This window comes from Simochromis diagramma, unplaced genomic scaffold, assembly GCF_900408965.1.
Source record: "Simochromis diagramma unplaced genomic scaffold, fSimDia1.1 OVJJ01000510.1, whole genome shotgun sequence".
NCBI classification, from domain to species: domain Eukaryota; kingdom Metazoa; phylum Chordata; class Actinopteri; order Cichliformes; family Cichlidae; genus Simochromis; species Simochromis diagramma.
The window spans coordinates 2,963,602-2,986,414 of record NW_024387326.1 but is presented as its reverse complement, the minus strand read 5'-3'; the positions used below and the strand labels follow the sequence as shown (position 1 = coordinate 2,986,414).

Here is a 22,813-nt window from a genome sequence, read left to right as displayed (position 1 = left end):
TCCCACAGTTGATTTTTTCACACCAAGCTGCTTGCCTATTGCAGATTCACTCTTCCCAGTCTGGTGCAGGTCTACAATACTTTTCCTGGTGTCCTTCGAAAGCTCTTTGGTCTTGGCCATGGCGGAGTTTGGAGTCTGACTGTTTGAGGCTGTGGACAGGTGTCTTTTATACAGATGATGAGTTCAAACAGGTGCCATTCATACAGGTAACGAGTGGGGGACAGAAAAGCTTCTTACAGAAGACGTTACAGGTCTGTGAGAGCCAGAGATTTTCCTTGTTTGAGGTGACCAAATACTTATTTTCCACCCTGATTTACGAATAAATTCTTTACAAATCCTACCATGTGAATTCATGGATTTTTTTTTCACATTCTGTCTCTCACAGTTGAAGTGTACCTCTGGTGCAAATTACTGACCTCTGTCATCATTTTAAGTGGGGGAACTTGCACAATCGGTGGCTGACTAAATACTTTTTTGCCCCACTGTATCGGCCCCGATGGGTGAGATAAAATGTAGAATGAAAAGAGTTCCCGTGCTTCTGTTTCTGTTCTAACCAGATCCCTGTTTTCATGATGCTGAAAGTGAAAGTCGTTGCAAAGCTGTGGCATAACCTTCAAACTCCTTCACTTTCCATCACAGGCACAAACCTCACCCTTGGGGATCTTTTGCCCATTGCTCCAAGGCTCACTCTAATTGTCATCCAACTATTCCTTCTGCCTCTTTTGCCCCTTTTTATGTGATTTCTTGACACGCTTTCTCTTTGAGGATTTTTCTGCTGTCATGTGTGATTTTGTCAGAGCTCTCTGAAATTTCCAGAGATTCATTTTTTCATGAAGCTCGTTCTTCTGTGAAACCCATCATGTGTCACTTTGGATAATCCGAGAAAAGTCTATGACATGATGAAAGTCCGACATCACCAGTGGAAAAAGTTCCCAGAGTGTACATGCAATTCTTCTTGTAGTAGATTATTAATATCAATTTTGCTGGATTCATGTTCTCAGCTGCTCCTATGAGCTGTGACAGCATGGCTGTCTTCATCCTGTTCTGATCCTGGAGACAACTTTTATTTTTCATTTTTTGGCATGTGGCTACAGTTAGGTCCCTAATTTGTCGGACAAGACACAATATTTCATAATTTGTATAGTGTTGCCTCTTCATACTGCCTCCATGGATTCATTCAGACTGGTATTGTATTAATTGTTTAGGAATATCAGACATTTTTACACAAAATCCTCAAATTTCTAAAAGTTTTGCTTTGGTTTATTGTCCATTTGCACTTTAAATCATTGTCCAGATAGTTTTGGAGCATTTGTCTGAATCTGAGCAGAGACTATAACCCTGTACACTTCACAAGCCATCCTGCTGCTTCTTTGCAGTCACATCATCAATAAACACTGATGAACTATTATCAGCCACACATCTGCATAACATCCTTCACCATGTTTGACAGATGATGCAGTCCGCTTTAGATCCCGAGCAGTTTCATCAAGGTTATCTTGGTTTCATCAGTCAAATTTTTTTTCCAGAACTGTGCAGGCTCCTTTAGATGCTTTCGTAAAGCTGTTTCGGTCTATTTATTCATCTTTTGTGGTCTTACTGCAGCAGGAATGATCACAAAGTTGCATTCGCTGGTGCAACTAAAATCATTATTAAGAGTTTAGGTGTGGTGTGTGATCGTACACCACATGGTCTCTAAGTATTCACTCTTCCTGAAGTTTAAATATGTACAAGTATGACGTCCTTTGAGGTTGTTTCTTCCACAATGGGTGTCTTGAGGACCATATTTTGCAGTGGTGAGACAGATAAGAGAGAAATCAACATAAAAAAAAAAAAACCATCATCCCATCGTCAAAGTAAAAATGGGGAGTTGGTTAGTTAGATAGCTGCTAGTTTCTTGTTTACCCTTCTTGAAAACCCTACAGAAAAATAATTTCCATAAAAACCAGACTGCTTTACTAATCCTCACAATGAATGTGCGAGTTCATCGTGAGGAATGGTTAAAAAAGCATTCCTGGGAAAGTTGGATTCCCCCTCAAAATGTCTGCAGGAGAGAAAGAAAGAGAAGGAGAGAGACTTTTCATGTCCTTTAATGACACAATTGACCAAAAATAACTAAAAACACCTTCAAACCCAGCAGCTCGCTGAGAGGCCGCAGGAAGCAGGACATACATACAGTAATGAGGTTAGCTCCCAAATGGCATCCCACCGTATTTCAAACAGTGCCAACATTCTCCATCCAAGCCATCACTTACATAATGCAGTGCACATTTGCAGCTCTTTACACTGAGGTCTGTTATTTATTTATTTATTTTTAAATATAATATATAAACTGTGAACTCGGCTGCTTCTCTTATCGCTGAAAAATTAATCAAGTCCAACAGGAAACATGAGGGAACAGAGACGCTGCTGCGCGTCAGCTGGAAAAAAGAAAGAGATAAATAAAGGAGGGGATCCAGGGGTCACTTCAACTAAATAAAGCTACAAAAGATATGAATCTGATTATTTCTACAGGCTTTGCAGTAGTGAAAATAAATGCCTTTCATTGCCTTGAATGCATTTTATTCTATTTACAACTTTACATTCACTTTTTTCTCCCTCCCCCAATCGCATCTGTCATAAACACAGACTGTTTGGCACTAATTATTTTGTCCCCTCATATCCCACATCATCACATAGACATTTAATACAGACACCATTCAAAGGAGGTGCAAAGCATTTCAGATAAACCAACAAAGACTAGCGTGATAGGACTGCAATACCTCCGATACCTCCTCTGGTAAATAAATACTTTTTTCAGCCATCAGGGGGCGCAAGAAGTGACCTGAAATCTCTCCTTTTACATGATTTCTTTCTTTCTTTTTTTACCCTACAGCTGGTATTGTTTGTGTGTCATGATGACAATTGGGTGGTCCTGGAGACCCTCTGCTGTAGTAGGAAATACCACACCGACAGGTTCAAGTACTTTGTGGACATATTCTTTCAACACAGTTTCACAAACATGCAAGATGCAGTCACAAAATGTTACAAGTGTTTAGAGATTGAAAAAAAAAAAGAAGAAGAAAGAAGGTGAGTTTAGAGAGGAGCGTGGTCCGCTCACGTGAAACCAAGCGGTCACCCCGAGGTTGAGGGTGTTGCCTGCTCCAAGGTACGAAGCAATCAGACTGATTGGTGAATTTTTGCTGATAATCATTGTTGACTTTATAAATGGAGACAGATTGTCAACATGTTGCACTCAGTCTATAGTAGTCTGCATCGAAGAGTACAACTTGTCTGCAAAGTGTCTCGTTGTAGTAAGGGGTTTGGATCAACTGGTTGCAAACGATTATTCTCCTGTTAGAATGCAAGGTTGTTGAGCAATCCTGCAGCAACTACGTCACTATTGAAACAGAGGGAGTTCTCTTTCAAATCTGTGAGGTTCTGGATGGATTCCGAATTTGAAGTAGTTGTTGTGAATTTCAGTGTTTGTTATCACAAACAGACTGCCAACTTGACTCCATTTAGTCTTTTTGTTCCTTTATCGTCATCTCGATGCAACAAATTCGCTTTGAAGACAACGACTGACTGCAAGTTGTTGCAGATCCGATTTACGTTGTCAAAGCAACCATTTCAAAGGCAATGACATTAAAATTTAATTGCACACAGTTGCAATAATTGCCTCCAACCATTATTTCCCCCAGTCTGGTTGCAGCATTAGATATCTAACACAGTGCTCTCAGGGTCAAAAAAATGTCTTTGGGTCTTAGGCAGAAAAGACACTGTTTGTTTAACCCTTGTGAGGTCTGAGTCATAGCCCCAAGCCCTAACCCAAGACGTAAGTTTTTTTCAGTTAGAATGATTATTTGTTTGAAAAATGACTTATTCTGATAGCACAGGGTTAGGGTCATCCTCAATAAGGGCTGAGATCTCATAAGGTTAAACTGGTTTTAATAACAGGGCCCGAATAAAATGAGCATTTATGGAACTTATCGTCTAAAAACGCTGATCATATTTTTACGTGAGTCTGAACACCATCTCGCTTCTATGATGGGCGACAGCTCTGAGAATTCATAAAACATAACATCACATATAATGCAAGATCTCCTCTAAAACCACAAGCCATTAGCTCCCCGCAACAAAATATCACTTGACTTTGCACTGTACAAATGTCAGATGATGTGTTCGCACATATGCAGACAGTAATTTCACTGTGTGATACTCTGAGGGTTAATGTCTGCCTGCTGGCAGACGCACAGCTCCACTTCTCTTCCTCCGGGGAAGTTCATCGGAGCAGATGCTTGAAGGTCAGTGGATCACCGGGAGATGAGCGAGTGGAGAAATCTGCACTTTTTTCACTTAATCCCTTTCAACACTAAAAGCCACTGCTTGTCTTTTCTTTTGTTATTGTTGAGTTATTCTGCAGCTGGAGTCTAGTACATCATTTTATGCTGCTGAAAGGGCAAACGTCCTGTCCTTACGCAGCATGTGTGTACATGTAAATGTATACAGAAGGATGAGTGAGTGCGTGTTAAACCTACGGACATTCAATACACGGTAGTGTTGGCAGGTGTGTGTATGTTGAGCATGGAGGAGCGTATTCCTGTTGGTGGAGCAGTGAAGCTATAAGCTGCATACGCTACAGCGGAGCCAACCATCAGGCCTGTCATGTAGGAGACAGTCATAGTATTCCCTGGCGAGAGAGAGCAGAGAGTAACTGTAGAGCTGATCATACTGCCTAATCCGGGGGGAATGCCATTTTTAAATAAAGAATACTGCTCGGCATGAACAAGTAAGCAAGAAACATGTTAGATAGTGAGTAACAAGTCTAAGAAAGTACATCTTTGCTATCCACTCTTTGATGTCCTTGCATGTTAGCATCAGCAGGGATAGCATGTGCCATTATAACCATCCTAATTTAGCATGCTAATTTAGCAAGCTAACATTAATAGGAGCGCAAGACACCAAGGACAGGTCACTCAGAGGAAAATTATAATAAAATCTATAATTATAATCTAAATGTAACTTTAGTATTTCTTCACAAAATCCCAGCCTGAAAACAATGTCAGACTGCTAGCTAAAAAAACTCTTGAAATATGCACTACTTTTGAGTGTTAAAGATAACATTTAAAAAGCATCTCACAGGTAATAATGTTTAATATTATAGCGCACATAACAGTGTTGAGTTTGTTTGATATCTTATATGTAATCCTTCTCTGAAGGCTTAAGCTAACATAAAATTACATCTAATATAGGCTATATTTGCCTGGTTGCTACTAGCTAAGCTAAGCTAGCTGTCAGGCCAAAAAAAAGTCATTCATTCTAAAGCAAGGCAACTTTATTAAGTTGATAAAATAATTAAGTTACAGTGCTAAGGTCAGTGTTATGCTGCTAAGAAGAATATAATGATCTAATTTACAACCATTTAATGGTATTCTTATGACATACAACAAATTATATAGCTAAAATTAAGCTAAATGGGTCTAATCAACTGGCTTCAGTTCAATTATTGATGCTTTTTATTTAACAATAAATCAGACAAAAGAAGTCAAAAATCACCTGCAAGCTCCCGCTGTTCAGGCGGCACTTTGCCCGCAGCCTGGATCATCGGTACAGACCCAAAATATCCGTTGGTGACTCCCATGAGGAGAGAAAAGAGACAGGGCCAGGCAGGATGGGATAGGGTGGGTTCATTGGCCGGATACACACACATGACAAACAGAGGGATGAAGACCACCCTCAGGCAAGAGAAGAAGAGCAGACGACCCCCAGACCAGTCATATGGCAGCGCTGCCAGGATCTGAGGGGACAGCAGGAGTGTTTCAGTCAGGCTGTGTATTACACTTTGGAAAAACAAGGAAAAATATTCAAATAATATATGAAATATATGAGCATTTGCAGTTTTGAACTTAAGACCGTTATGTTCAGTAATTCTCCATTGCTTGGAACAATTTCTAAGGAAAGCACTTGTCAGGGAAAATAAATAAGAACAATAACAGTATTAGTGCAAAACAAAGTGAACCGTGAGAGAAATGCAAAAGAAAAATCCTCTTTACACTTTTCCAGTCTCTTATCGTGACATTTTTCTTCTTCTCTCTCTTTTTTATACCTCTAAGCTACCTTAATTTTTCCTTTTCCTTTTTCAATTTAATTCCTCTTCTAATCTCTTTCCCTTTTCATTTGAAGAAAAAACTCAATTTGCCATGAGGACAAAGCCAAAGCCTACATAACAACTTTCACTAAACCAATGTTGGTGCCTTCAAAGTCAAAATTATGACCCAAGGAAACCAGATAAGTTTCAGAGTGTTCGGATGAAGCCTCCGAGCTATAGTAAGTGCAATTATCCCACAATACACCAGATGTTTTACCAGCCTTACGTTAAATTAATGGGTCGACGACTTTAATGGTTTCACGAGGTTAACTCTGCCTTTCTGTCTTTCTTGTTCCTTTAATGCCAAGATGCCTGTAAGTGTAGCGTGAGAAGGGCAATAGCATTTAATATTGATGTTAAACCAGTGAATTTTATACATTGGCAGTAAGTTAATACAGGCCCAGTTCCAAAAATGATGGGATTCACAACAGAACAAACCTAAAACTTAATTTAAAAAGAGCATCTTAGAGAGGCAGACTTTCAGCAATCTGCAAAAAAACTGCATTTTTGGAACAATTTCAGTAATATTCCTCATCATCTGTCATACATATAGATCAAAAGATTCTGATAATTTTGGAGAAATCTCTGTGCACAAGGGACAAGGCTGAAAGACACATCAGACAGCACTGCATTAAAAACTACGGAAGCCTGTTTCCACCACAAAAAAAAGTATCCATAACTTGAAATTTTGAATTATTTTCTTGAAATTTCGACTTATTAACTCGACATTTTGCGTTAGCGCTGCCAATCAGTAATCTAGTCATGAACGCACAAATTGCTGATTATTTTCTTCACAAATGATGAAATCCTTGTGTTATTAGCTGAATCACGTGGCGTTACTATCAGCAAACGTACTATAAAAAGCCCCAATTTGTTGCAATCCGGTTTTGAGTGCGTATTTCTCTGTGCCGTATCCTTCCAGGTTGCAAGAAAATGACGCCATTCACGTAGATTACTGATTGGCAGAGCTAAATCGAAATGTCAAGTTATTAACTCGAAATTCTGAGAAAAGTAAATTGAAATTTCAAGTTAATAAGTCAAAAATTTTGAGCTATATCATATGGATACCCTTTTTTTTTGTGGCGGAAACAGGCTTCCATAAAAAACAGAGATGACTGTCATAGAAATCACTGTGGGCTCAGGAGTGCCTCCAAAAATCACTGTGTGTGACCACACTGTGCTATCCACATATGAAGATACAGCTCCATCGTGCAAAGAAGAAACCATATTCATCCAAAGAACATGATCCATGTTCTTTGGATGAATAAAGAACATGGATCAGCCAAAGGCCAGGCTTTGGATTTCTGTTTTTCATTCACATTTTACACTGTGTCACAAAAGGTTTGGAACTGGGGTTGTTCTCTACAAAGTTCTCTCCAAAAACTTAAATCCCTGGAATCAAAGGTTAAAAGTCACCACCGTGAAATATATGAATATATGATTCTAATCTCCCCGATTTTATAAAAAGTATCATGTGTGAAGTGGTATTCATGTAAAAGTCACCACCCACAATGTTTAAATTCAAACTTGTGAAGTTAATATATGGCTCACCTTGCCAACAAAGTCCGACATGTTGAAGGTGGCCATGATGAGGATGGGGAGCCATTCACCTAAGGTGGAGTTTCGTATCTCTGACTCCAGCCCGGGAAACAGACAGAGAGTGATGCTGTAGGTCACCGCTATTGACAGCATGTAGGCCCAGATCACGCGGGACACCACGTAACGATGCAAGATCATGTCTGGTTTGAGAACACACACACAGGACCGTATTAAAAATTCAAATGATTCACTCGAGCAGTCATTTCATTGAGATCGCTCCTCTACCTAAATAAAAATCACCAGGGGATGCATTTAAATTTCAGATCCATCTGTTGGAGTCAGAGGGTAATTGAGAAGTGATTAGACAAGATTTTGAAAGAGACTACCTCGGAGCCCGGGCCAGCTCCTTCTCATCTTGGCTTTTGGGGCATCAAATCGAACATAGGTACCGCCCGCAATGTCCTCGACGCCTTCCTCCACAGAAGACGCTCCTGTACCACCGTTTCCCTGAAGAGAGACAGACGAGATGTTTACTGTAATCTTCTAAACTGAACAGACACACGAGACTTTATGTTAATGCTTTCAAATCTTAATTGTAACATATCTCTCTCTATATATATATCGATAGACATATATGAATGAAATGAAAAGAATGTAAAATAGTCAGATATATCAGATCATTCAGACATTTATTTCTCTTTACACGTAGTGGGTGTGCAACAGAAAACATGAACATTTAATATCAATGTGCTGAACGACCCTAGCTTCAGAAACTCATCTGTGTTGGATCCAATGACGTATTTAAAAATAATCAGAAGGTTAATCCTTCAACACTGTGGGAATGATGTCCTATGGGAGAATTTTCTAGTCAGAACATATTTGTAAAAACTACAAGATTAAGATTGTTATTAAAGATCACTACATTACAACCCCAATGTGAAAAAATCAACACGAAATAGACCCGATAATGATAATGAGTGAAGATGTGGAAACAAATAAGAGTCACAAAGCAAGAACATTATGTTGCGGGCCCTAAAGCGACAAACTTGTTAGTTTGCAGACTGTGAAAACAACAATCAGAAAGCACTTTTCATGAGATCAGAGCTCCAGCTACTCATATAATTACTTACAGTTTGGGTGGTATCCAAAAAAACTGATTAGAGTGAGAGAGGAAGAAAAAGACTGCTTTCTCTCTAAGTGATCATTATAGATCTTAGCCGCTGCTTTAAACTTATATTCTTGAGAAACTTGATGGTTTCAAGATTTTTAGAGGTGAGTGAAAACGGTCTTGTAAGTTAATGGGCTACATTTCCCTGTTTCACACTCTCATCTCTGTGTGATGACAGAAACAGAAACAAATATGTAAATGAGAACAGCGTTTTGAGGATATTTGCTGTACCACAGAATAAATATATTACATAAGTGTACAGAAATTAGGCGAGCAGCATAGAGGTGGTGATGTTAGCTGCATTAGCTGCAAGATGCAAACTTTGTTTTGGAGGTTTTGGAGTTTTATGTTTTGCGGGTGATATAGTTTTGGAGTTTTAGTAAGCAAACGGTGACTCCAGAAAAGAGCAAAAACCCAGCTGGTTATTATATTAGGAATGCAGATCCATTCTGCAGGTGTGGGCAGTACTTATCATCTTTTGAAGTCACAGCCTCCCTCGTATACTCATCCGTATCTTTGGGATAAAAAAAGGGTCCTTTGTCCTCAAAAACACTAAAACATGTGATTCTGTCCCCTTTTAATTCCCTATGCTAGAAAATACTGAACTGTATTCATTTTTAAACATAGTTCTGAGTGGGAAAATTAAGACTTCGTTGCTCATTTCTGAAAACTTTTTTAAAGCATTTGAAGGTTCTTTAAGGAAACACTAGAGGTAGCCATCACACAATAAATAAACACATTCACTTTTACTGCTTTGACCTTTACATGTTTTTGTTTTTTTCATTAGTAATGGCTTCTGCGATACATGACATTCCCTTTTTATGACAGTGACTATTAGAGAGGATGGCTGTGACCGGCTGAAGGTTGACTTAATGATGTCCACCACCACCACACACACACACAGACATCTTTCCGGGTATGGGCACATCCCTTTATGCTGAGGTCTTTCCAAATACACACTAATTCACTGAGCCAGGTGACTGCACGCACACACACACACACAGATCCATTAGTTGATTAGAGGGGCTGCCGGGCCAGAAGGCACTCCTATTCTTGATTATCGCATAATAGGAAGAGCTGCATTCATTTCCCATGGCAACCAGAACAAAGAACTGCCAGACTCAACCCCAGACACACACACGCGTGCACACACACACACACACAGAGCTGTAAAACACCGCGGGACGTCCATCACACACTTGTATGTAATGGCGCACATACAAATATGAACACGCACACATTAAGCAATGACAGCCTCAGGTGCAGTTTCTTCCTTTGAAGGCTCTGAATGCACACACAGACACACACACAGACACACACACAGACACACAGAGCAGGATGAGCAGTACTAGCTTCATGTCTTCAGGCTACAAAATGCTGCTCAAAGCACAGCTACAAAGTGGGTTTCAATTCAAAGTCTTTTTCTTTCCCTCTTTTCCTCTCGTTGTCATGGCCGGTGTCCTGCTCTCTTTCCCTTCTCTTCCTTTAATTTGTTTTGTCTTATGTTTTCTCTACAATTTTTATGAGCTCTTCCCCACTCTCTGCACTGCCTCTCTCACTTGTCTCGCATTAGTAGCTTCCCGTAAACTTTTTTTTTCTCTCTCAGCATCGTGACTCTCTTTCTCTCTGGGTTCAAAGGAGGCGTCGTCAACTCTCCGTCTTTCTCCTGCACCACTCCCTATATTCCTCAGCCCTAAAGAACAACTTCCAATATATTTTGCTCTTCCTCTCCTTTAGCATCTTTCTGACCAGCAGCCAAGAAACAGCTCATAGCTACTAAGTGATTGCATTTTTAAAGCACAACCAGCCCTCAATACTTGTGTGCGTGCTCACTCTGGATGACATTACAGTTTAGAGGCCTGGCATTTCCTCCCTGTCTGAGTCCAGAAACTATTTGTCATTACAATATTTATAAATGATTTAATGAATAAAACATGTAGCGGAAGCTTTAATGAGGGAGCCTGTTGGTCTGTGTCGAGTCAGTATCCTAATCTAACTTGAAAAGCAACGTGAGAAAAATATCAAAGACGCTGAAGATACAACGCTGACTGCAAAATATCAAGTCCAAGCACTTTAGCAGTTCACTGTATAGTGTATGGCATATTTATGACTTTTGGTACCAAATGCACTACAGGAGATATGCATAGCTTTCTTGTCATTTCTTCAAGTAGTCTTCAGGAATAGTTTTCCAGGCTTTCATTCAAAGCTCTTCTTTGGATGTTTGCTGCCTTTTATTCTGTTCTCTGTCAAGATGATCCCACACTGCTTCAATAATGCTGAAGTCTGGGCTCTGGAGAGGCCAATCCATGACCGATGTTCCACTGTGTGTCCTTCTAGCCAGCTATGCTTTTACTGCATTGGCAGTGTGTTTGGGATCATGCTGAAAAATGAAGCCAATCAGATGCTTTTCAGTTGTTACTGCATATCGAATTAAAATCTGATGGTACTTTTCTGCATTCATAATTCCATCAGTTTTAAAAACACCAACAACACTGACTGAAATGCAGCTCCAAGCCATGACAGAGCCTCCACCGTGTTTTAGAGATGGCTGTAGACACTGTTGTACCTCTCCTGACCTTTTCCAAACATACTGATGAACAGTTAAACCAGAAATGTCAAAACTGGATTCATCACTCCATCAGACATGTTCCCGCCTATTTTCAGTACAGTTCTCATGTAATTTGACATACCTCAGTCTTTTTTCTTTCCCTTCATTAAGAACGGCTTCTTGAGAGCCATCCTTCCACCATCTTTAGTGAACAGTAGATGGATCGACTGAAGGGCCAGATACATCTCTCTGATCGTATGTCAGGTCTTTGCTGGATTTCTTTTTCTTATTTCTTAAGACCATTACTTTCAAATACTCTTCATCTAGTGTAGATACTTGTTTAGTTCTTTTGTTTGCTACTTACAATTTCATTCATTTTTTTAAGAATATGCTGCACAGCATGCTGAGATATAAGTTTTCTACTGATAGTGCTTTGGGAACGTTAGTGTAAAACATTTTCTGCCTGTTAAACTCTGTTATCTTTGACACTTTTCATAGATTTAGCTCAAGAAATGGGAAGAAATTTTGTGTCTTTGTCACAGCTGTTAACGGTACACTTAAGACAACACTGATCCATCTGCTAAGTTAGCTTATTAATGTTTGAATGATTCATAGGTTAGTGTTAATGGCATAATAAACAAAAAACACTCCTTTGAAATGATCGGCTACTAGGACTGTAATATAAAAGTGTGAAAACCAGCCAATATCTAAAGGCAATAGTTTAAGAGCACTTTAAACACTTTAAAGAAAGCCTGGCTCTTTGCGATATATAGTATATATGTTAAGATGTGTGTTCTGTGCCAGAGTAATTGAGCCTGCTGCTGGCATGGCTAACAATACTTAGTATTCGCAGTGAACAGACATAAAACACATGTGAGTCAATAAGCTGTCCATAAACTTACAAATCTTACTTCCTCTGCAGTGACATCGTGGTGAACCCTGTACCCGGTCCCGTTGTCTCTCGGATCGTGACATTTGCCCGGACCTTTACCCTGGGCGTGGCTGGTGTAATACCGGACAAATCGTGAGCGGCGGACCAGCAGGTGAAGCAGGAAGCACAGCATTTCCATGCTGATGGAGACGAGGAAGAAGATCAGCGTGTTCTTCTTGTCATCTTTGATCAGCAGCTTGGTGAAGATGCGGGACAGCGAGATGATCACCCCAGCCGTACCTGAGGAGGGTACGTAAATGATGAAGGAGATGAAGAAGGTGAGGAGGATGACAAAGTCTGGCAGCGAGAGCTAACGTAAACGTGTGTGCTAATCGTTGAGTGTACTTACTCTCTCCAGTCATTACCCCCTGTGTGTACCTCTTGGGCAGCATCCCCATGTAACCATAGAAACTGGACTGCTGCACTGAAGAGGGAGGAGGGAGGCAGTTATCAGTGTAAATAGAGGCCCAACAGTCAACATTGTAACGACACGATTTATTTAGAGGGGAACTTAATGAACCACCACACACCACTTGAGAGAAGCTGCTCTGACCCTCAGACCTCCACTAATTAAACTGATATTACAGCAGGCAGAAACTCTGAGTTCTCACTGACAAACACACAGAGGAAAACGACTCTGTGTATTAAAGTCGGCACCAACTGAGGACCAAAACCTCTATTGGGTTTGTGTTTATCCCAACAGGGGGAGCTCTGACACATATTTAGTTATAATTTATTATCCTTTTAATAAAAGCAATTGTCCTTATAGCTCTATATTGTTTTCCACAAACTCATGAGGGAACTGTCTGGCTATTAAGGAGCTAAATGTTCCACTTTTTCTGCCTTCTTTTACAGGCTGAATCGGTGGTGTACAGGCTTTAGCAGAGTGTTGTTGTCTGCTAGCTGCCTGCAGACAAAACAGTACATTGTCTGTAAGCTTTTTGCTACGAGCCACACTTTTCACATAGTCATATACAACCAGCAGCTCCAGGACTAAACCCAATGCAGGTCCTCTAATCTCCACTTGAGGCACAATTGAGACAATTTCAGAGTCCCTGAAATCAACCTCATTAAGGTGATTGTGTTGTTAGCGCCTTTTGGAGGGTTTTTTTAATGGAATTATCAGGCAGACCTCCAAATACGTTTGTGCAACAGTTATGGCGATTCAAATTCTAGTATTTGAATTGCTTTAGATAACAGTAGTCTGTTACCTAAAGCTGTTATTACACATGTGCTTGTGTTGCATCGGTATATTTCAAAAATGTAGCTTGCTAACCAAGCTAATTTGTGCCATCTGATATCCGAGCTGTGCACCCTTCATCCACAAATGGTCACTTATGGTCACATGAGAGCCATCATTTACATACAGCCTGGACAGTAAAACTAGCTAACATCTCTATAGCCTGGGACAGAAAAAGAGAGTATGTCTCGAAAGCTAATTTCTCCCTTCATTAAAAAAAATCTGCAGCGGTGAACTTTTAAACATTTTTCAAAGATGTTAAGCCTTAAAGCTTATAAGCATTGTTACTGCGTTGATTTATACGGGAGACAAGGCACAGGTGGCTGTAATAGCGGCTAATGATTGCTAGGCTTTTGAAAGGCTAGCAAACATTTCTCAAAGGCTGCTAGTTTCAGTTAAGTCCGAAATTACATGCAGCCTGTTTGTGGCAATTGTGTGTGATAAACTGATAAACTGGCATGTAGATGGAAAATCTTTTGCCATCTACATACATAGAAATTCATATTAAGTGCTCATTGCACAGCCAGAACCCAATGGATATGAAACTGAAATTCTGAAATTTCTCCACAAAAAGTGACATAATTGCTGCGTCTCTGTAATTTAACTGCAAAATGCAAGAAGTGCTTGACCACCTCGATTTTATATAGACTACAACCAGAATGCAACCAGGTGCCAGGTAGCTGAGCCGAGTTCCCTACTGCAAAGAGCCACATTGCAGACAAGTTGCGCTAATTGGTGCAGATGGACTGATTGTAACATGTTGGCAATCTGTCTTTCTAGCCTTTCATCCAATTATAGTTCATCTAGTTCCAAAAAGTCAAGGCTGCAAGGATGTAGTCAAGAGTGGCTCTTCTGCCTTTTAAGTGTAGTCTGTCATTCAGTTCGTTTAACCATTATTAGGGTAAAAGAACATCAAAGTACCTGTACATCCAAAGGCCACCACTCCCACTGATACCAGGTTGATGACATAAGCCTGCTTGGTGGTGAACTTTTCCAGCCAAACGTCGAACACGCTGACAAAGATCAGGGGCCCCAAAGCTAAGATGTAACCTGCAGAGAGAGTGACAGGCTGAGTCAGTGATCCAGGTAATGTTGTGACTGCAGGACTGAACACATATTTGATAAGAGTGAGGAAACTATATGTGAGGCAGTTCATTAACTCTTTAACCCGGGGATACGCTCTCAAGCTGACGTCAAACTCCAAAAGACCTTTAACCAAAAATACAAGCACAGCTATTTTAAGCAGCAGAGGCTATTGCGGTGAAACCCCGTTCTGAAATTTATCATGTATGTGCAGTGATCTCAAACTTCCGGGGAACATGCATATTTAAAGAACTTTTTATCATGATTTTTTTAAGGGTGAGCTTGAAGGGCTTTAATATTTCTAGGTTCATCTCCAATATCACAGTTTGAGAATAATTTCTGCAAAGATTAATATTTTTGGCCACATCTCTCCAGTATCTCCAGCTAAGACTTTAACAAACATGATTTTAAATCAGCCTGTATGTGCTTGCCTGTTACCGAACAGCTTATTCAAAGAGCATAGCAAATCACCTTTAAAGATGTTTTTGAAATATGAAAGCAATCTGAGGAAGATGCAGATGAATCCTGAAACCGCTGCTTGTCAATTCACAGTTTTCGGCAAAAGCCAAAAACGGATCTCCTGTGGTCTTTATGAATAAAGACCACAGGAGATCCATGGAAAAGTGGATTTTTATTTATCTTTATAACATTTTCCCATTTTTGCACACTCTGATTAGCTTTGAGCTTCCTGCTGTTTTTTGACAGTTGTTACTACTGCTGGAAGTAGTGCACCGTTTTATGTGTCCACACGTGAAGGACAGCTTGTAAGGTTAGGCTTAAGAATTAAAAATACAACTGATTTTAACCAGCAGTGAAGTTTTTGGCTTTATGCTTCATGTGTGTGGGAGTAAAATATGATTTTTGACTCATTAAAATGAAATATAAATCTTGGCATATCTTGACCAGCACTTCACTTTCAGCATGCTATAAGGCAGAAATTATACACCAAAGCCATTAAGACAACATGAAGAAGCTTAACGAGGATTACAAAACGATCAAAGACCATAATAAGAGTTATGTTCCATTACCAACCACAAGCCAAGTCTTGTGTCATTCTTGTGCAAATTCTCCACAAGGTCAAACCGTGCAACGCTCAGAGAAACTTCATCTTGGACTCTACAGGTCTCAGCCAGCACGTCAAATGTTAATGTTCATCACAGTACAGTGTATGGCTCTTTCAAAAGGTTTGAAGTGAAAGCCTCGTCTCTCTAAAAGAAACATGACAGCACAGATTTGCAAAGATAGAACTGAAAAAAAAAGACTTCTGGAACAATGGTCTTCTCAGTCCAAAGGACAGAGTGAAGATGTTTGGCTATAAAACACTATTTGTCAAAAACCAAACACATCAGCGCAAACAGCTCATACCAACTTCCAAGCACGGTGAGGGACGTTGGATGATTTGGGCCCTGTAGCCACTGAGTTGACCATGAAATCCTCAGCTCATTCTCACTCCGGAGGCATAACATCCTGACGATTTGTTACATCTGGCAGCGTTCCTGAGGAATGTGGAAGGCGACCTTCGGCGTTCTTAAGGTAGCGCCGGGTTATGGGTGAAATACAGTAGAATGACGATCCCGTGGTAAAACATGTTCCAGCCATGTATTCCAGCCTTAACCATAACCTTATACCTAACCTTAACCAGCACTTTAATGACGTGAAATAGTGTTTTCCAAAGTGATTTGAGGAAAATGAACGAATATGTGTGGATTGATTCCAAACGGTTCTCATATTTCCCTATTTTTCCGATCTCGCCATTTAGGAACGTGTTGGGTGCCCGGAAGCGTAACATGTTGACGATTTGTCACCTAGCGTAAAATATTGAGCCTCGGGAGAGAGAACGTGTTTAAATTCTCCAGAGTATTCTAGAGTCATATGTGAGGCCATCTGTCTGACAGCTTGGCCCAGGCTGGTCTTTCAACAGGACCATGATTGCAAGCACATCAGCAAATCTACAACAGAATGGCTGAAAAAGAAAAAAATCAAAGTGTTGCAATAGTCCCAGGCTCAACCTGACTGAAATGCTGTGCATAAACAAATGCCCACAAGGTGCACTGACATTTTTGCAATACGATAATGTGAGAGACTGAAGTCATACAGAAAAGATAGATTGCTATCAAATGTGGTTCTCCAAGCTGCTGAATCATAGGGTGCACACACTCTACCGTTCATTTTGCCTTAGTGTTTGTAAAATAAAGTGGCATGGTGTAAAAATATATCTGAGGTTATATTTAAATAGTCTGAAGGCCGAGATGATTCTTTTACACCCTGATCTGTGAAAGAATTGAAAGGGAATGTGCTTTCTTTTTCATGACTGTAGTTCTCAGTGAAGCTCCCCTGTGGGTAGATCTCTTTGGGACTGTGTGGTCCCAAAGTATTTAATAAGTAACAGGGTTTTAATGGAACAGTTTTTAATTTTCCACTCGATCTGTGCTCTTGGCGCCTCTCTGACTTACCCACAGTGATCCTGGTGTGCATGCTGAGTCGCTCCACCAGCACATTGTTGAGGATGACGGCCAACAAAGCCACTAAGATGTACGTCAGACTCATGTCAAACACTATCGATGTCCCTGAAACACAAGGGAGAGATGTGACAGCGTAGCCTCGAGCCGTAACCGCAAACGTGACTTTGTGCACACTCATCCATATTTATACCTTTAAACTTCTGATGCAGGTAATCCACATCTGTGATGAAGCTGTTGTAGGGAAGCAGGAAACCCACTCCAGCCAGTAGCATTGCAAAGTAGATGCCATGGTAACGGTCGTCAGGGATCGGTTCCTCAAAGTCTGAGCAGCAAAATGGGAGCCATAGGTTAGAGAATTAAAGCAGCATGAAATCAGACGGCGGGATATGATTAACATCTGAATTAGTACTGAAGCCAGAACACTCTGTCTTCAGAGAAGCTAATCAGGAGGAAGAAAGGTGCAGCGGCAGCAGGAACGCCTCTGTTCCACTTGATGGAGCAGCTGATGGTGGAACAGACTGTTGCGCTTGTGTTAGTGAAAGATTAATCATGGGGATCTCAGATCATGGTCTAGCTGTCGAAATAGCTTCAGTTAAAACTTGTACATTTCTGTTTTGCAGCCGGATCGGTTACATGGAGAAAGTGTGATGTGCAGGTTTTTTATATAACTGTTCTTAATCCTTTCCTAATCCCGTAAGCCTAATATTAATGGCCCCAAATCATTCATCATGAGAATTTAGGCTTTACTGCAGACTGAGTGGGAAAACATCCTTCTCGCTGACTCATGTCACTACTTTATTACTGTAGAAACAAAAAAATTATTTACTGATGCATCTGTTGATACAAATGGATTTTCACCCTTTTAAAATTAATTTGGCTGCTGAAAATAAAAATCAATGTACACCTTCATAAAACCTGTTGTCCTCTGCTCAGAAACACAGTTGCTGTGCAGCTGCAGAACTGAAATGACATCTTAAGGTTAACTCATTCTCAGAGGCTGCTTTGCCACATCTCCATCTTTTATTTTCTTCTAGGAGAAGGCAGACTCTGTGGAGATTGCATCCCCTGTCTGTTTTGTTGCATACTGAAATATGAAGACTGGCAGCTTCAGGGAAGAAAGGGAAGCAGGAAAAAAAAGAGCAAAATATAAGTAAGAAACACATGAAGAGAGCAGCGAAAAAGGCTTCTGCCTGCAAGGCCGTCATTGTGCGTCACTGGTCACTTATGACCCGATTAACATGGCCTTTGTGTAACCCGTGTAACCAGGCAACACAGCAGTTTTTTGTTATCAAGACCGCCGTCTGTGTCTAACATGCACTGCCCATACAAATCTTCAAGACGCTTATTAAATCCATTCTGACTTATTATTTACAAAAATTTAAGGGCCCTTTGATGGACTGGCAACCTGTCCAGGGTGCACCTCACCTCCTGCCCAAACACAGCTGGGAAAACCAATCGGTTTTCTACATTTGGAAGAACTTATCCAGAGGTTAAGTGGGCTGGAATAATCTAGCAGCACGGCCATGTTTAACCTTTGATTTAAAAAATCTGATGTTACTTTCAATATTGTTCATTTTTGAAATAAAGTTTGCATATTAGTTATCTGTTGTGGTAGCTGTTGGTATAGAAGCTTAGCTGCAGCACTGAAGTTTGATAGTCTCATTGTTAAAAATGGTAAAAAGGGGAGGGGGAAGAGACTTAAAGCTTAATATAACTAAAATTTTTATTTCAGATTTTTTAAAACATTTTTTTCCGGTTAGCTGCTGTTGTAAAGTGTATTTGACAATAAACGTAGTATTTTTGTACCATTGAGGTAATTCCCAAAAAGGTGTTAACTGAAAACGGCTCATTAGTATGTAGAGATGAGGTCATTAGAGAAGTACAACAGTGGGTGTGTACAGCCATCTGTAAAACATGGTGGAGGCTCTGTCATGGTTTGGGGCTGAATTTCAGCCAATGTTGTTGGAGATCCTGTCAAAATTGATGGAATTATGAACACAGGAAAGTATCATCACAGTTTGATACACCGAGCAATACCATCGGGCAACAGCTTCATTTTTCAGCTTGACAATGATCCCAAACACACTGCCAATGCAGCAAAAGCATACCTAGATAGAAAAACACACAGTGGAACACTATCAGTCATGGATTGGCCTCCCCAGAACCTGGACCTCAACATTATTGAAGCAGTGTGGGATCATCTTGATAGAGAACAGAACAAAAGGCAGCAACATCCAAAGAAGAGCTTTGTGTCCTTCAAGAAGCCTGGAGAACTATTCCTGAAGACTACTTAAAGAAATGACAAGAAAGCTGCCTAAGAGAGATCAGACTGTGCTGAAGAATAAAGGTGGTCGTACCAAATCTTGACTTTCAAGCTGATTAGAATTATACAAACTCTGTTTTGTGTTATATACTGTATTTACATGTATGTTTGCACATGTTTCAATAAATCTCTGCACCCATTTTCCTAATTAAATATAAAGAAATTATGAGTGACTCAAGGCTTCTGCACAGTGTTGTGTTTTGTTGTTAAACAAACAACAATAAAAAACACTCCAGTTTAAACCAGAACCAAGTTGATTTGGATGGATGCAGTGAAGGTGAGTTATCCACACTCAGGTTCGCAGTCATGCAGTTTGAGTCTCTCCACCTCTCTCTTGTCAAATCCCACATAATGTTGTGGCATATGTGCTTGTTTCAGGTCAAATCAACACAGGTGAGCAGATCACAGCCCGTCCACACAGATACAATTTCAGCATGTCTTAAAAGATAAGACAGTTTGGGTAGTTAATCTGCGGTATCAGTAGCAGTGATATAAAAGATCTTGGGGTTCTTCGATCTATACAACTGTGCAAACTCTGAAAACTTCCAGCTGAAAAATGCAAATGTCCTATAACCACCTCTTTCACTGCTTCTTACAATCTCAAATATGTTTTAAAAACATCCAGAGCAAAGGTTTACTGCCCTCTGAATACATATCTAACAGTTAATCAGTAAATATGTAAACAGCACATGTAAATGCTATTCTGTCTAAATTCTTTATATATAGAATATAATGTGAAAGTGTGGTAAACAATGAAGAAGGTGCATTTTAAATTTCCTGGTGGAAAATCATTGGCAAACACTTTTCTCTCTGTCCACGTATCTAAACACTTTGTTCCTGGTGTTTAGGAGTAGAAGGATATTAATGTGCCTTTTTTCACTTTGACAAATTGCTGTTTGTTGGTACACCTACCCCTTTCCTTCCTTCCATGTTCCTCGCCTCTCTCTTTATAAATAGTAGATTACACACACTCATGCACAGATAGAACAAAAACTCCCTCACCGGGCTCGGACAAAGCCAGCACTCCTCGCTCCGGGGCGTCTTTACTGATCTCCTCCTCCTCCAGCTGGTATGAATCGAAGCTGTAGCTCTGCACAATGCCGCTCTCTCTTCCCTCTCTCCAGCCCTCCCTCCAAACAGATCTTCCTCCATCCCTCCACACGTCCCTCTCCTCGGGTGTCTGGGCCGGCGTGGGCCTGCGGCGCTCCGCGCCCACCGAACCCATTCCTGCACTTGACGTACGCTCGCGAAGAAACACGCACTGTGGTTGATTAGACAAGCTGTGCGCTCTTGTGAGCGTGCATGCTAGACGCAATCACAGAGGCACGCCCTGGAAGAGATGCAGGAGACCTTCCGATGATGGAGGATCTGCAGGGCATGAAAGAACAGGAAACAGAAATAAATATAAGAAAAGACAGAAGAAGACTAGAAAAAACGCAAGCTGTGCTTTCCGGAAAATAACAAAACTCAAGGTTAGACACAGCAAAAGAAATGTGGCCCCCCTGTTTGTGTATGTGTGTCGGTGTGAGAAGCATATTAACAGAGAGGAACAGAATGACAAAGGATGCATGACTGAGTGACAGACAAGGTGAGCATAAATGCATCTCTGCATTCAGTAAAGAGGCGCTGAGAGAGCTGCTGCTGTGCCGTGTAGAAGAGAGGAAGAGGTCCAAGTGGAAATCAATTAGCTGACTAACAGAAATACCCGTCATCTACAATTCAAGTCATTGATTACTAGTTTGCATTTTTGCAGCTTTACAATTCAACAGAGAAGCCCACTGTATTCTTTCACCTGTTGAATCGTTTTGTGTACAAAGATCAGAAAACAGAGCACGATGCTCATCACAGTTGCAGCATGCAATAACAAAAACACCTCAACACTCGCTTGGAATCTCTTGTTGTCACCAATACCCTGATTTTTATTTGTAGCCAACAGTCCAAATCTAGTCAGTTTGCAGGCTTATAAATGAGATAAGCGCTGACCTTTGCTACCGAGCAATTAATAAGAAACTTGATTAGCAGTCAGAACACACGCCAATAAATTCTCTGCACTATGACTGAAAGTGTAGCCTGCTGAGGAGCGTTTCCTGCTCACTTTTAAATGTAAGTTAGTCCCTTCTGTCATCAGAGCAGCTGAGCTGCGGTTCAATACGTGTTTGCATTTACTTCAGTCAACATTGTTACAAGCTGGATCAATATTAATGGCCGCTGATGTTGTTCCATACTGGCGTAGAATGAGAGCACAAAAGCGCTTCTATTCTGCGCACCTGGCTGGATTGTGCAAACACAAGGAGGACATGCAAAGAGGAGGCAACAATTCAACCCTGCGGCCTCGCTGCCAGTCTTCCTGCTCACCTCTGGTGCCCTGCAAGTGCTATTTCACTCCAGGCCAACAGCACGAAGCTCCCGAGTGCGGAACAAGCCGGCTTTATTTCTTTTTATGTTCTATTTTAATCCTCTGCTGTCTGGAAACTGGTAGGATCAGATGATGTAAGAAGGTTATCATCTGTGTAACATCACGGGCCCCGGTGGCCCCCTCAGAGGAACAGGTGATTAAATACAAAGCAGTGACAGCTCTGTTTATGAAGTAAAGCCGGGCTGCTGTTCTAGATCAGATATGATCCCAGTTTACGCTCTGTACAGATTCCACGTCCAGACTTCGGGCGGCGCTCGCAGCCCTTCTCCTTTTAAATCAAAAGGCTCCAGCCAGCTGCTGTAATTGAATTGCAGTCTGATGTGCTGCAGTTTCTATTGTTGACTTAAATGCGCAAAGAAAATTATAAAAGAAAGGAAAGAAAAGGAATAAATAAAACTAACATCTCGTTTTACGCCTTCTGAAGAGCGTACGCCTGCAGAAATGGCAAATGAACACATTAACTCACAATCATTTGCTTTTGATAGAAAACGCGTGATTTTCATAAAATCTAATGAAAAAAATAAATACATACATAGAAAATAAACATGAGCAGGACGTTAGAGCGGAGGGCGAAACAGAGATAATAATGCCAGTTCCTCTTTTAGAAATCCAGCCCAGTCAGTCCAGCACGGCTAACGTGTCGCTCTCACGTCGCTCATTCGGCTCTCCTCTTTATGAACGACAAACAAAAACACACCAACAACAGGTTATTAACGGCCCGTTACCTCCCGAGTCTCCCCTCTCGCTCCTCTCCCTCTCTCTCTCGCCTTCCTACAGCAGCAGCGAAGTCCTTCCTGCAGGATCCTCGAGGTGGTCTCCGCCGACCGGACTCGCTCCTTTCCTCAGCGCCGTCTCCATCAGACAGAGGGGGAAAGCTCCGGGTTTCCTCCTCCGTGGGGTCCTAAAAACGCACCATCCAGCGGCAGAGGCAGAGGGAAGCGCGGATGGATGGACGAGGAAAGCGAAGGGGGGAGGAGGG

At 40.9% G+C, this 22,813-nt stretch overlaps 1 protein-coding gene across 2 annotated transcripts; it reads right to left on the bottom strand.

Annotated features, from left to right (window-relative positions):
• Positions 1-2,508: 2,508 nt before the first annotated feature.
• On the bottom strand, positions 2,509-22,813 carry slc29a4 (solute carrier family 29 member 4). Of its 2 annotated transcripts, none has more exons than XM_040006166.1 (11): positions 22,560-22,813; positions 20,421-20,786; positions 17,286-17,417; positions 17,087-17,200; positions 14,472-14,600; positions 12,660-12,734; positions 12,291-12,550; positions 8,050-8,170; positions 7,676-7,863; positions 5,533-5,773; positions 2,509-4,666 (listed from the first exon to the last, which is right to left on the bottom strand). In XM_040006166.1, exons 2-11 carry the CDS (start codon positions 20,641-20,643, stop codon positions 4,521-4,523), a joined length of 1,629 nt encoding a protein of 542 aa, XP_039862100.1. In that variant the 5' UTR covers positions 20,644-20,786; positions 22,560-22,813; the 3' UTR covers positions 2,509-4,520. The 2 variants fall into 2 exon arrangements, with proteins under 2 accessions (XP_039862100.1, XP_039862099.1); XM_040006165.1 differs by having other exon boundaries at positions 12,282-12,550; positions 22,560-22,812.

Excerpts from the sequence above, each read along its gene's own strand:
- slc29a4 (XM_040006165.1), bottom strand. The coding sequence starts at position 20,643 with ATGGGTTCGGTGGGCGCGGAGCGCCGCAGGCCCACGCCGGCCCAGACA. Across the intron at positions 17,201-17,285 it reads CCTGCATCAGAAGTTTAAAG|GGACATCGATAGTGTTTGAC; the intron begins GTATAAATATGG and ends CTTGTGTTTCAG. Across the intron at positions 8,171-12,281 it reads CTGCAGAGGAAGTAAGATTT|GGAAACGGTGGTACAGGAGC; the intron begins GTAAGTTTATGG and ends GTCTCTCTTCAG.